The sequence below is a fragment of the Myxine glutinosa genome, chromosome 10 (assembly GCF_964187855.1).
Source record: "Myxine glutinosa chromosome 10, kmMyxGlut1.1, whole genome shotgun sequence".
NCBI classification, from domain to species: domain Eukaryota; kingdom Metazoa; phylum Chordata; class Myxini; order Myxiniformes; family Myxinidae; genus Myxine; species Myxine glutinosa.
Genome location: NC_136270.1, coordinates 7,105,427 through 7,119,538, shown reverse-complemented (window position 1 = coordinate 7,119,538; position 14,112 = coordinate 7,105,427). Strand labels below are relative to the sequence as shown.

The window sequence follows — 14,112 nt, the reverse complement described above, 5'->3', positions numbered from 1 at the left end:
GTGAATTCATCGCTCCATAAGGATGCATTCTTCACTAGTTAATATTAAATCATATTATTCGACAAGGGCTGAATCCCCACGCCTGGTGCTGTTGCATCGCAGACAGGTTGATAGCCCCTCTGTCTGCTACTGCCTTGTTTCTGGTCTTACACCCTCTGCCCTTTCCAATTGACTTTCTCCACTGAAATTGATTGAAAGTTCACTGAAGTTATTTGGTGTATCTGCTTAATGGATAATGATGCATCTTTTTTCACAAGGGTTTAAGTCAAGATTTTGAAAATGATGGAAGCTACTTGTTCTCAGTTTTTGAGTTTTCACACACGATTAAAATGAAAGTCAATTTTATGGGAACGTTAAATTTTGTGATCATTTAATTCATAACTTGGGAAATCTTGATTTGATTGTGATTAAAATAACAGAGAAGATTCATTTCCCAAATTGCAACTGAAAATGTTTCACAAATTGAAATTCACACATCTTATCAAATTGATACTTATGAAGTCACTGAAGTGTGATTACCGGTACATATTTCTGTTTCACTTGACTTTATGACTGATGCACTTTTCTTGACAACTTTGTAGGTTGTTGAACAGCTTAATAATAAAGATAATTCTTCGAGTAAATGAAACGATGTCTAAAATGTGAAGGACCCATATTCGAATAGGCTTTTTTTTCTTGCACATAACTCTGCTCTCGCAGGACCTTTTGGGCACTTTGTTACTTCGGACCTTCTCCTGTTCCATTTGTGCAGAAAAGACGACCCTTGGTTGACGGAATGGAAACAAAACTGCCTGAAGAAACGGTACTGTCATCATCCTGAGCAGTTTGATATAATTAGTGGTTGCAACTTGGATACAGCAAGGTTGTTGTCACAATTGATATTGATGATGTCATGTTTTCACAGGGAAATTTGGCCTCGGATATAGTTGAGAATGCAGATACCTTTTCAAGTGATGTCGTGGATTTTGCTTCCTTTGAAATGTCCTTGCTGAGCTCATTTGGTTTGTAACAATGTTTTTAAAAAAATACTTTGCATATCTACTGCTTGATCAAATGGACTTATTCATGACCAAAATGTTCTACAAGTTAGCCACATACAGTGTATAGACGTCATGCTGTTTGGGGACTTTTAAAAATGATGTATGCACATGAGGGGGGAGGGTGTGAATTGATCATTTTAATATTGAAGCAGAGGAAGAGGAGGGTAAGTATACAGGAATGGGAGAAATAAAAAAGGATGTCGAAAGGGGATAGGAATAAAGGGAAGGTGGGGAGTTGAATCAAAAAATTTATATGGACGCAGGAAGGATTTACCCACTCTTTGGTATAATGGTTAGATCGTCTGCTCTGAGTCTGGGAGGTTGGCAGGTTGAACTCCGGCCGAGTCATACCAAAGTCTCTAAGAATGGTATGTCCAAATTCTTTGCTTGACGCTCAGCATTTAAAAAGGATAGAGCATGGACAAGCACCCATAGGTTGGGAGTAATGATGCAGGCTTTGATGGGCCGAATGGCCTCCTCCTGCATCAAAGTTTATTGGAAGGAAACTCGGATTATTATTATTGGTTAATAAATATCTCCTTTTGTTATCTTATGTATAATGCAGTTGGGCAACCTTAATTTCTGATCTTTCAACTTTGCACTTTGGTCAATTTGAATAATATGTTTGTAAGGCATGTACAGTCTTGAACATGTTTGTAAACATGGTAAATAAAGAGGTGTTGTAGTAAAATATTCACAAGAGAACCAAGCAATGGGTGCCTTTAGAGGTGTACAGTGTTTTTGTTTTTATAGAGACTAAACAAATTATTTGCGGTTGGAAAAATGTTTGGTGTGTTTACATTTAGTTTGTTGAAAAAAAAAAAGAATGTCGTTTTAAGGCCATTTTCCCTGCTGGAGCGGGGGTTAGCCTTGCGGGCCCCATGACAATCATGGTTCCTTGTTTGAGGCAATGTTTTTATGGCCGGATGCCCTTCCTGACGCCAACCCTTAGTCGCCTCTTACGATGCGCAGGGATACGGTGTACCTATTCTAAACTGGGGTACACACCGGGAGAATATAATATTGTTACAAGAGAATATTTGACTATATTATTCTTGAGTGTTAAGGTGCCCTTATGTCGACTGTTTCAGATAATGCATTTCATCACGACTCTGACAAACCATTTTTACTGGCAGACCCAGGTCGACGTCGCTACGCGGCACGATTCCACTCATTGATTGCAACACAGGTCGAGTCGAAAACCGTCTTACGATAGTGCTGCCGAACAACACTGTTCTTGATTTATTGTGGCAGTTAAATTGCAAGTAAGGGTAATCTATGGTGTATGCTTTGGGTACGTAATATGAAAAGTCAGTTACAAAAAGGGTATTTAGCCTGTAAACAAACATTGATTTATATTTTTCGAGAGAAATACATTTTGTAGTGGAATCTAAAATGTATATAGAAATGCAAATGAATGAGCCAAGAGTGGGAATAGCTAGAGAAAGATAAAAGCAAGAGTAAAAAACCTTGTTGGTAAAATATAAAGTCAGCCTGGCAAGACATAAACAGGAAAGCCAAAATGGGAGCAGAAGGCGAATGCTGAATTAAAAATGGAGAAAAGGAAGAAAAGCAAGCAGATCCTGGTGGAGATCCACTATCGGCAATCAGCACTGCCCACCACTCAATGTCTATGTATACATTTATTAATTCATTCATATACAAACTACAAACGTTAAACTTTTATACAAACTTGAAAATGTAATAAAACTTCATCGAGGTGTTATTTATGTATGAATTTTGTGTCGATGCTTATATATTAGATGTGGTTGGTCTCTGCCGAAGGTGTGGTTATAATAAATTACAAGTTTTCCAACATAAACGATTCTCTTATTGTTTGACACAAGTGTCGTTTTAAAGAGTCGGTAAAACGACTTCGGTCGATAAAAGATTTCATTACATCGTTGAAGCTGAACATGTTGAGAATTAGATTTATGACACGACTGGATGAAACTAGAGCAATGTGACTGTGTCGCCAATATGCCTCCGCATAGTCTCACAATGGGTAGATGCCCTTGTTCACTGAGCTAAAAATAAACAAGTTTGATTTAAATCCCTTCAGCTGTTTTCAAGTATCACATTTTCACCAGCCATGGCAGGTTTCACATCGATCGGTGAAGCGGTTTCAGAGAAGGGATTTCTTTAAATATCGGCTTTCAAGCTAATATGGTTACCATACCACGTGACATATGACCTTAAAAATGCACACTCTGCATATGTATGGGTGAAGTTTCGTGTTGATCGGATAAGTTCGGTTTTTTTATCCAATGTGGCTGCCAAATGACATCATTTTCAAACTATATGCAACAGTGGTGTTAGATGATATATGTAAAATTTCGCATCGACAGGGTAAGCAGTTTCAGATATGCAGGGTCCGGCTGGGAGGTGTGACGATTTTCAGAAAACTCATACACAGTTATTTTTAGTCGAATTTCAATTTTTATTTTTTTAAAGACTACATATATAATGCCATTTAATACACTGTAACAAAGACATTTAAAAAATGTAATTCATGTTTGAATTGGGTATAACAATGCAAGTGGGGGGTCTAGCGCATGCGTGATGGCTGTTGGTTACTCGTTGTTAGGCGCCATTTCAGTAGCCATGGAGCTGTGGACGATTGAACATCGCGTCTTTGTTGTTGAGACGTTTATTCAAACGGGTAGTTCGGTGGTGCTTACACAGCGCAGATTTCGTACTCACTTCAATGTTGGTCGACGTGGCGCCGTTCCGTCTCGAAACACAATATTGAAGTGGGTAAAAAACTTCAGGACAACTGGATCTGTGAGGCCGGGAGCAGCTCGGGGAGGTGATCGAACCGTTAGGACCCCGGAAAACATCGAAAGGGTTCGACAAGCTGTGGAGGCCAGCCCTCGTCGGTCAGCGGTACGGCACGCTCGCGCTCTACGGATGTCAGACAGATCAGTTCGTCGAATTTTGCACTTGGACCTTCATTATCACGCATACAAAATCATGGTGGTTCAAGAACTGCAGCAGAATGATTTCGTACAGCGGTTTACGTTCGCAGAAAGAATGCTGGAACTGCTGAGGGATGCTGCTGTGCTGAGAAATGCTGGAACTTTTCCGCGCGTCTACAAGAATGCTTGGACAAGAACGGCCGCCATTTAGATGATGTCATTTTTCAAACATGAATTACATTTAAAAAATGTCTTTGTTACAGTGTATTACATGGCATTATATATGTAGTCTTTTAAAAAAAAAAAAATTGAAATTCGACTAAAAATAACTTTGTATGAGTTTTCTGAAAATCGTCACACCTCCCTGACGGACCCCGTATAATTATTTAATATTTTCCCTCAATCCAATATGGCTGCCACACCATGTGACCAATGAATTTTTTGTCATCATCTTTTAATCGCCATGCCTAGTCAATGACATACATAAAGTTTCGAGTCAATCGATTTGGTGGATTGGGAGAAGATGTTTTTTTAATGTTTTAGGTTAAATCCAATATGGCTGCCAAACCATGTGACCTATGATGTTATAAATTTAATATTTCAATACAAATGGGTCATAGATCATGTGCATGCAATTTCAGATCTTTAGGATAAGGAATTTGATTAAAACATTTTTGGCTGGTCTACCACTTATCATGCCTTTGTTCCCCATTGTGAGTACTTGAGAATGTGCCAAGTTTAAAATTTTTCCATTCAGCAGTTTCCAATAAATAATTTTTTAATTATTTGTGTTTAATCCAGGATGGCTGCCATACGACGTGACCTATGACATTACAATTATCATAAAAACATTATGCATTGGGAGTCACTCCTACCCTGAAAGTTTTGTCTCAATTGGGCATGTGGTTGCTGAGAAAAACGAGGTTTAGCCCGTACGGACGGACGGACGGATGGACGGACAACCCGAAAACATAATGCCTCCAGCCACCTACGGGGGCGGAGGCATAAAAAGAGATGCAAGGCATTACAACCCCATTGTTGGTACACCCAGGTTGAGAAAACGCGACCATTGAGGTGTGATGTGCTGCGTTGTGTGAAGCAGTCAATATAAAGTGACTACAACAACAACAACAACAACATGCATTTTAAGGCCATTTGCCCTGCTAGAGCGGGGGTTAGCCTTGCGGTCCCCATGACAATCTTCTTCATTTTACCCTATTTTCTGCATCTCTCCTTGTTAACCCCCTTGCCCGCATTTCTTCTTCGACCATCTTTAGCCAAGTCTTTCTCGGTCTTCCCCGTCCTCTACTTCCTTCTACATTCATTTCCATCACTCTTCTCAACCAGTCACTTTCATCCTTCCTCAACACATGACCAAACCATCTCAACCTGTTCCTCTTCACAGCATCAATCACAGGGTCTATTCCCATCATCTTTCGAAATTCATCATTTGTCTTCCTCTCTCTCAACGATACTCCGCACATCCACCGAACCATTCGCATTTCCACCCTTTCCAGCCTTCGTTGCTGCTCTACATTCATGACCCATGTCTCGCTCCCATAAATCATAACACTTCTCACACATGCAGCATACACCTTTCCCTTCAGCTTCAACGACACTCCCCTCCTCGTCAGCACGCCACTCAGTTCCGAAAATATAAATTGTGACTAAATATAAAGTGACTACAACAAACAACAACAACATGCATTTTAAGGCCATTTTCCCTGCTAGAGCGGGGGTTAGCCAATAATAAATATAAAGTGACTAAATTACATAAATAGAGGAACACTGAAAGAAGGCTGTAAAGCTCAGGGGTTTTTTTTCATTTGGTGTCATTTGCTTACATAAGAACTATTTTTTTATGCCTCTACTGACGAAGTCCCTGGAGGAATTATGTTTTTGCGTTGTCCATCAGTCAGTCTATGATAGGTTTGCGTAACCGCGATAACTTAAGAATAGCTAAAGGGATCCAAGTCAAACTTGGTTCAAGTGTGTATAATAATGTAAAGATAAACTGATTAGATTATGGGGTCAAGAGATCAAAGGTCAGAGGTCCCATTTGTTAAAAATTCTGTGACCACTCTAACAAAATGGGATTTTGACCAAACTTGGTATAAGTATATATTATGATGCAAACATGAGCTGATTCGATTTCGGCATCAAGAGGTCATGTCAGGTAAAAATGTGATACTTGAGAACAGCTGAAGGGATTTAAATCAAACTTGGTACAAGTATGTAGAATTATGTAATAATGTGGGCGTTAGCATGTGGACGTTGCGACGTCAAATTATGTCTGTTTTTTAATGAAACGGGAGAGAAAACATTTTTCCATTTTGAAAACATGTCGGAGCCAAAAACATGGTTCCTTTTCCAATGGCATCAGGAAATTTACCCACTGCTGGGAAAATGTGCGATGCTGGCTAAGACATAAACTAAGTGGAAAAAGATAAACACCTGTGCAGGATTTCACAGGTGCAGGATCAAGCATTAAAGACTTTAATGGTTGGTGGAAACGTTTTGATTTCCCACTTGTACATGTAGGACAATTTGCTTTTATTACAAACCTCTATGGCCACAAGGCAGTAATATGTATGTTGTGCTGGAGGAAGTGAAGGAAGTATCAGAAGTGCTAAGAAGCTCTGTTTAGAAGAGGAGAAAGCCAGCTTGTAGGTCAATGGAATGACGAGTTGGCCAACTTTTAGATGGAGCTGGCTATATATAGTATTACATTTCTTGATGAAATTGTGGTCTGATTATTTTGTGATGTTGCGTTGCGCAGGAAAAGAAAAAGATGAAGTTGAGCGGTGTGATTCAACGCAGGCTGATCGAGTGGAGCAGAAGCTGCCAAGTTTGGCAGTCACTGCAGCAGTTCCAGCTGTTGTAAACTTGGCAGGATCCAGCCAATGTAAGGCTCTGACACGTGCAAGCAACTGCTCCAAGGCAAAACCAATCGAGAAATTATTTTTGGACAAATCTTTGTAGAAACATTGGTCTACATTTCTGCACCTCTGATTGAAGCAGCTTTCATTGTGAGCTAATCCTCTCAACCATCAACGTAGCTTATTCCATATTTTCTAAAATGGTATTGCCTCTTTTTGCATTGTGGTGTGCAAGGTGGTCATGATGCAGTTGAAGAAAGACTGGAGAGGCCCCTTGACTTGGTCCCATCTCCGATGCAAGCTCACGATGCCACACCATGCCTCGATGAACAATCTTCCAATCTGCCAAGTTTGGGTAGGTCTTGTCATTCATTTTAGGAGTGATTTCATCCATTCAACTCTCATTTGGCATTTATAATATCATCAAACAACTCCATTAAGGCCAAACGTTAAAAAAAAAGTTATTATGATCTGTTCTCTACAAGGGTCATTACAAAGGTTCTGTCAGCCCACCTACTCACAGACATAGTGCCATTTGCAATGTTTTATTCATGGCACAATAATTGACATTGTCTCCATCCTCCTCAATGCACTTCATCCAGCAATGAACTTTCTGATCCCAGCAGAGCAGCTTTTCTTCTGAATTGCTTTAAATGCATTGGATGTGGCTGTTAATTTACACATGTATTTTTGTAGAGTAGCAGCAACACAAATATTGCACACATGCAAACAAATACATGAGACAACACCGGACTTGACCAGGCAAACACGGTTGCTGAGCTTGGGGGAAGTGACATAACTTCCTGGGGGCACTCTGGGTACTCAAGACACCGTCTCCATACGTTGCTTTTCTCTTCGTACTCAGCGGGGCAAATAAAACCTCTTTAACATGCTAACCTCCGCTCTTGCAGGGAAAATGGCTTTAAAATGCCTGTTGTTGTTGTTGTTGTTGTTGTTGTTGTTGTTAACAGATGCAAAACATCTTCACATAATTATTGGAAAAAATATTTTAAACAAGAATTGCACAAACTTGCATTCTATCTCTGCATCATCATTAATTACCTCTGCCACCAAAGGTGGATGGAGGTTTTGTTTTCACCCCTGTCTGTCTGTTTGTCCGTTTGTCTGTCTGTCCGTTTGTGAACAAAATATCTCAAAAGGTTGTGGACGGATTCGGACTAAATTTGGCAGAGATGTAGCGTATGTGACAAGGAAGAATCGATTCAATTTTGGTGATGATCTGGCTAGTATAATTTTAAAGGTGATTCTTCACCATTGGGAGATAGGGCCAAAAACAATATATAGCAGGATATCTCAAAAAGTTATGGACGGATTTGGACGTAACTTGTTCGACAGGTTGTGTGTGTGTGACGAGGAAGAATCGATTCAATTTTGGTGAAGATCCGGAGCCGGATCCAGCTGGTATAATTTTTTAAGTGATTCTTCACCATTGAGTGATCTGGCCAACCAGGTGGAGGTATGCTCTCTACTGAGTGCCGTTCTAGTTTAACAAGGGTTTATATGCCTTTTTGTCATGGCCACATCCTTGGTATTGCTGTGGTTGTCGCCGGTTTTGGTCCTAAACTGAGGTTTGAGTCTCAACCCGGTCGACAGTGTTGAAACACATGACTGGTCCGTTAATGACCGAGTCTCATAGTCCACTAAACAATGGCCACGCCTGCGAACCGAGTTTGCTTCCCCGGAAAAGGGTTTCAGGCCTATGTGCTGCGGTACCTTTCTGGTGGACACCGAAGCCGATTGGGAGTTGTGCTTAGTGTCACACACCAAATCTGATTGTTTAAGGCTGATTGAAGCCTGGTGTGTGGCACATTGCAACATAAACAGCGTACGCCAATTGTTTGGCTTATTGACCAGTGACCATGCGGAATCATGCACACAATTTAAAGATACCAGACGAGTACATTTGTGCCTAAGGTGTGTATTTGAAAAAAATAATCACAATAATCCCTACACGCCCCAAAACAGACCAAGCTAACACACGAGAAGTCCTTAAATACCTAACTTAGGGCCTTCGGACATTCAACAGTAGTGGACGTAGTTGGGAAACGTGACAGGATAGGAAAGCATGCAAGGTCCCACCCCCTGGTGGTCCCGGTGGGGCACCACCTGTCCACAGTATTTTAGCTTTGGTCCTGGTTCAGGACTTGGTACGGTACGGATGAGCACAGGGCGCAGACGAGTGGCAACACCTCGGCGTTCCCTCACCGACTGACCTAGCTTAGTCACGTATTACTGCTCTCTTTGTGAACGCTTATCTGGCCTTGTGCCTGCGGGCTCTCTGGTGTGCCGAACTGAACGCCCTGCCTCGCTCTTTTCTTTAAGCCCTGCCTCGCTCTTTATTGCTTTTTTCCCTCTGTCTGCTCAATCTTTCATAATCCTAGATTTTGTTCTACAAAACAGTGCAGCTCTTCTGATTGGCTGGAAGTGCCATATCAATTGGTGGAGTTTTGAACAATCAAAACATTACATCGTGAAGGGGCAATTTATGTCTCTTGGTCCCTTCATCAAACCATGCCATCTGTTTTGGTTCAAGAAAGTGGCGTTGGACATTTAAAGAAAATTTAGCTTCAAAGTTGCACTATTAAAGTTATATTTTGGTGAACTTTCATTGCACATGGATGTTTTATACTGTAATTCATTCAAGCATCTGTATCACCTGGCTGCTGGTTTGCATTATTTTTTGGGGCATTGCTATGCCACCGATTCCTAGTAATCGAGCCAGCCAAGGCAGCAAAAGGTGAGCTCCTTTCATCTGAACTGCTCTGTCCTCTGAACTTTGCAATGTGCTTCTTTAATATATTGTATCATCTAGAACTTGGGTAAAAAAATAATAATAATAGGAGGCTTATCCAGAAATAATGTATTATTATATGAATGCCAAAATTATTAATGAAGAACTAGTTTGGGAAGGTTACTGTCAGGCTGTGTTGGCAGACAGGTAGAACAAATCGACAGTGTTGATTGAGGTTATGCTAACCGCCGTGGGAAGTAAGGCGAAGATAACATTTTGGGCGTTAACCGTTTGTGGGAGAAAAGAGGAACCCTAAAATATTAACCCTAAGCACACCTCTATCAGCGTTCTGTTGATTTGATTTAAAAAATTATTAATATCTCACTTTCTCGACGTTTTGTTAAATTGCTTTCAAATGAGTTGTGGGTACTTGTGACTTTGTGTTTGTTGTACTTGATCGGAATGGGTTGGGTTTGATGCATCATTAATATTGCAGCTGGTAATTTGGCATGTTATTTTTTATTAATTGAACACATCTCATTGGGAATTTATTATTGTATCATGCGAGGCACTGCTCAGCCAACTGGGTGCACAGCAACGATGTCATGCCATGGTCGCACTTGGCATTGACTTTACATGAGGAGCTGAGGAAACCCATTGTTTCCACTCCCCTTGGAGAAGGTTTAAAAAAAAGGCAGTTTGCAGACCCCAGAGCAGTCTTGGAGTCGGAGAAGGCAGTTGGATTAAAATTGGAGTGGATATGTGGAAGTTGATTTCGGGGCGGGGCAGATGCGGCAGCCCAGTGTTTTCCATCACACTGAGCGCTGAGTTTGAGCCACGACCGAAACCTTCCGCAGGTGGGACAAGCCATCACGCCTACGAGTCAACTCATTTGAGGCCGGGAACCTGCATTGTTGGCCCGAGCCATGAGGTCCATTGTTCAAAGGTGGACTGCGTGGGAGGCACCATCTTGCCGATCGCTCCCTATGACTGATGACCTGCTACTGCCTTCCGGCCGTGAGTGGTTACAAATGCAATTTAACTACTTTTAACAGCAAGAAAAACGTCAATAAAGTCAGATATAAATAATTTTGGCATTCATGTCACTGTGTTTTTTTTGTTTGTTTGTTTGTTTTTCTCTCAACTGAAGGTTGTTAAGTTTCTTGATGCATGGTTGCTGATGCTGGTTGTGATTGAGTGGTTATTTTGCAGAAACACCATCTCAGTTGAGCCAGGAAGACCAGGATGACATAGATCGGGAACTACGAGAGTTCCTCGAGATGCCGGGAACCAGTAGCTCGGTCGAGGGCTCCGTGCTTGGCAGTAGCTGAGTGGAAGAAAACGTGGACATGCGCACTGAGAAAAACAAGCACTTTCCGATTGCTGTAGTGGTTCTGATTACAATGGGATATGTGCAAAAAAAAAAAGGTTTGTGTTAAACTGTGAACAGTCCCCGAAAGGTCACAGCAAAATGTGTACTGTTATACGCAAGAGCATCTCTAGGATGGAGACGCCGGTACTGGGAAATGCAAACAAATCCGTGAGTAACACCAGCTTCACGGATAAGTTAAATTTTTGCTCGATTCGGTAGCCAAAATGTATGCATTGTTGTGCGGAAAAGTATTTGGGCCTTGAATGTCAATAGATCTTCATGGGAGGATATTTCTTTTGAAACCCATCTTCAGAATGTTACAGCTTGCAATATTGGAAGAATCTCTTAGGACAAGAAATGTGAAAAAAAAAAAAATGCAGATATGGATTTTCTACAAAAGACCCATTCTTGCATTGATGGGATTCAGATGATAATTTTTTTTGAAGATCTTACCTTTGTAGCACATTCCAGATTGAATGTCGGTTTGATTTTTACAGAAGTTTGGCAGGTTTCCGAAAGCTTTTAGGGCCCGCTCGAAGGCCTGCCTTTTTTACGATGAAAAATGGTAAAAAAAAATCAAACATTTGAACAGCCTTGGACGTGCACGTTGACCCCATGGCCAAGGCACACCGTCTATCAAGGCTGTCCCAATAACATTACACATGCACCTCAACCCCAAGGCTGAAGCACATGGTCATTCAAACACCACTGCAAAGCACGATCACAGAGAATTTGAAAAAAAAACACACCAGCGTTTTCATATGAATCACCTATGCTGCGTTGCATTCGGGGTACTTTTCACAATTATTTAGACCAAAGGTGAGTTTATCCACCAATTCCCCTCCATTTTGTATCTCACTGCCAGGATCGTGGATGGTACTTGGTAATGCGAATGCAGAGCCTGTCTGTTTGTTTGACGTCTTATTTTAAATACTTATTTATAAATGTACATACTGTATTTTTACGTTGTGCCCTGTTTTACAATTTTATGTTGTACAGCATTAATCCATTATTCTTGCCATTACTGAATTTGGACCAATTTCACGATGTGCAGTACACAAACATTTCATGTTTGAAAAAAATAAACGCTACATTCATGATCCTGTTTGAGTGATACTACAGCTTTTGAAATGGCATATTGGGCACTCGTAAGTGAGCAAGCATGGCAGAATGTCATCCTTACCTTTCATGCATCGACTATGGATAGTGTGCTTTATTCACATCCAGACACTGAAAGCTTTAACAACAAATTGTCTGACAGTTTTTAGTAGCACGTGGTTTTTAGTCCAACAGAGCAGAGGTAGCACACTTGCCTTTTAGCTGTCTAGTTTGGGTTTGATTCCCGACCGATTATAAACTCGCATTGGTGCTTTTCAGTTTCAAAGATTAAGCGATATTGCTGGCATCTTGGAAAAATTCCAAATCCTTGTCGTGTGTGTGTGTGTGTGTGTGTGTGTGTGTGTGTGTGTGTGTGTGTGTGTGTGTGTGTGTGTGTGTGTGTGTGTGTGTGTGTGTGTGTGTGTGTGTAAGAGAGAGAAAAGAGAGAGAGACAGAGAGAGAGACATCCACCATCGACTACTCAAAAAATTGTGCCATCACAACATTGTCTCAGCCAGAAAGGAGTCCTGATTTAAATTCAATGTAGGGTTTTGGGACATATAATTAAAAAAAAGTGAACCATCCTATGCAGACTCTGGCACAGTTGGAGGCTACTTTGCACCAATAATGGCAACAACCCCCTTTGGATTCTCTCTGATGGCTTATTTGGTTGGACAGAAGGGTTGCAGCAGACATTGATTATAACTTTCAGGGACCTGCAGAACATCCGCACAATGTAAAATGTAACTTCAAGGCCTCAACTCTCTCCCCACCCCCTGATAAACTCCAGGTCCTCACCCTCCCAACCCTAAAGTGTCAATCTCCTCCCAACCATAACTATTCAACGCCCCACCCCCAACCCCAAAGCCTCAACCTCCCAGCCCCAATCCCCCATCCTCTTCCTTCCAACCCTAATGCGTCAATTCCCTCCCCACTCAAAGCCTTCAAACCTCCTCCGCCCCCCGAACCACAACTCTTCAACCTTTCCTGTCCCCAACAAAAGTCCTCAACCTCCCAACGCTGTCCCATATTTGCTCTCCCCCAACCCCACCCCTGTCATCCCCTCCTGGCCCTCCAGATCATAAAAGCAAACGGGCATTCCCACATGGAAACAGCGGAATATTTAACGCTTTCCCCTCAGCTTTCATTCTATCACTGATTTCACCGAAACCACGATTGAAACAACTCCTTTTTGGATTCGGATCTGAACCAAAATCTAATCAGCTTGTTCTTGTCACTTACTCAACTTGTCCACCAAGTTTAGTCATAACTCTTAACTTTTTTAATATCATGTTATGTATCGCTTTTGGCCCGATCTCTCAATGGTGAAGAATCACTTAGAAATTAAATAATTATCGTATCCAAATCCATATTCAGATTTCAGATCTTCAACAAAATCTAATCGATTCTTCCTCATCACACACACAACCTATCAAACAAGTTTCGTCCAAATCCGTCCATAACCTTTTGAGATATCCTGCTATATATCGTTTTTGGCCCTATTGCCCAATGGTGAAGAAACACTTTAAAAATTCTACTTGATGATAATGATGTCGAGTCTCCTCGGGCAATGATGGCATTGCCTTTCCATTGCTGGTACACACGGGTAAGTGTGTGGTAGAGACGGGAGGTCGCCACTCCTCTCCGTCTCCCTGCTGGCCGTTGGGGAATTCACCCTCTTCCGCCCGTGCTGTTGGAGTCGACTGGACTCTCATCCACCAGATGTGCAGAACCATCTGCCATTTTAACCGCATGGCTGCGGACCGTTACCCTGGTAAGGGGGGCTGACAGGTACTACACCTTGCCCACAGGTGACCTGGGGTTATGCAAAGCAGGGGCATCCATCTCCCTGAGGTATCAGAAGACACCCACAAACCCAAAAATTATACTAGCCGGATCCGAATACGGATCTTCAACCAAATCTAATCATTTCGTCCTTGTCACATACACTACCTCTCTGCCAAATTTTGTCTGAATCCGTCCTCGACGTTTTGAGATATCTTGTTCACAGACAAACAAACAAGAAATATGTCGTGCATAGCACGATACTTGC

General features: G+C 41.5%; 1 protein-coding gene across 1 annotated transcript in view; it reads left to right on the top strand.

Annotated features, from left to right (window-relative positions):
* Positions 1–12,062, top strand: part of LOC137433489 (bromodomain-containing protein 9) — a 124,760-nt gene extending 112,698 nt beyond the window's left edge. The window contains exons 13-17 of the mRNA XM_068125816.2: positions 752–802; positions 905–1,001; positions 6,738–6,863; positions 7,073–7,192; positions 10,802–12,062. Coding sequence (XP_067981917.2) covers positions 752–802; positions 905–1,001; positions 6,738–6,863; positions 7,073–7,192; positions 10,802–10,920 — 513 coding nt within the window. The 3' untranslated portion in view covers positions 10,921–12,062. The remainder of the gene's footprint in view (positions 1–751; positions 803–904; positions 1,002–6,737; positions 6,864–7,072; positions 7,193–10,801) is intronic.
* The last annotated feature ends 2,050 nt before the right edge of the window (positions 12,063–14,112 follow it).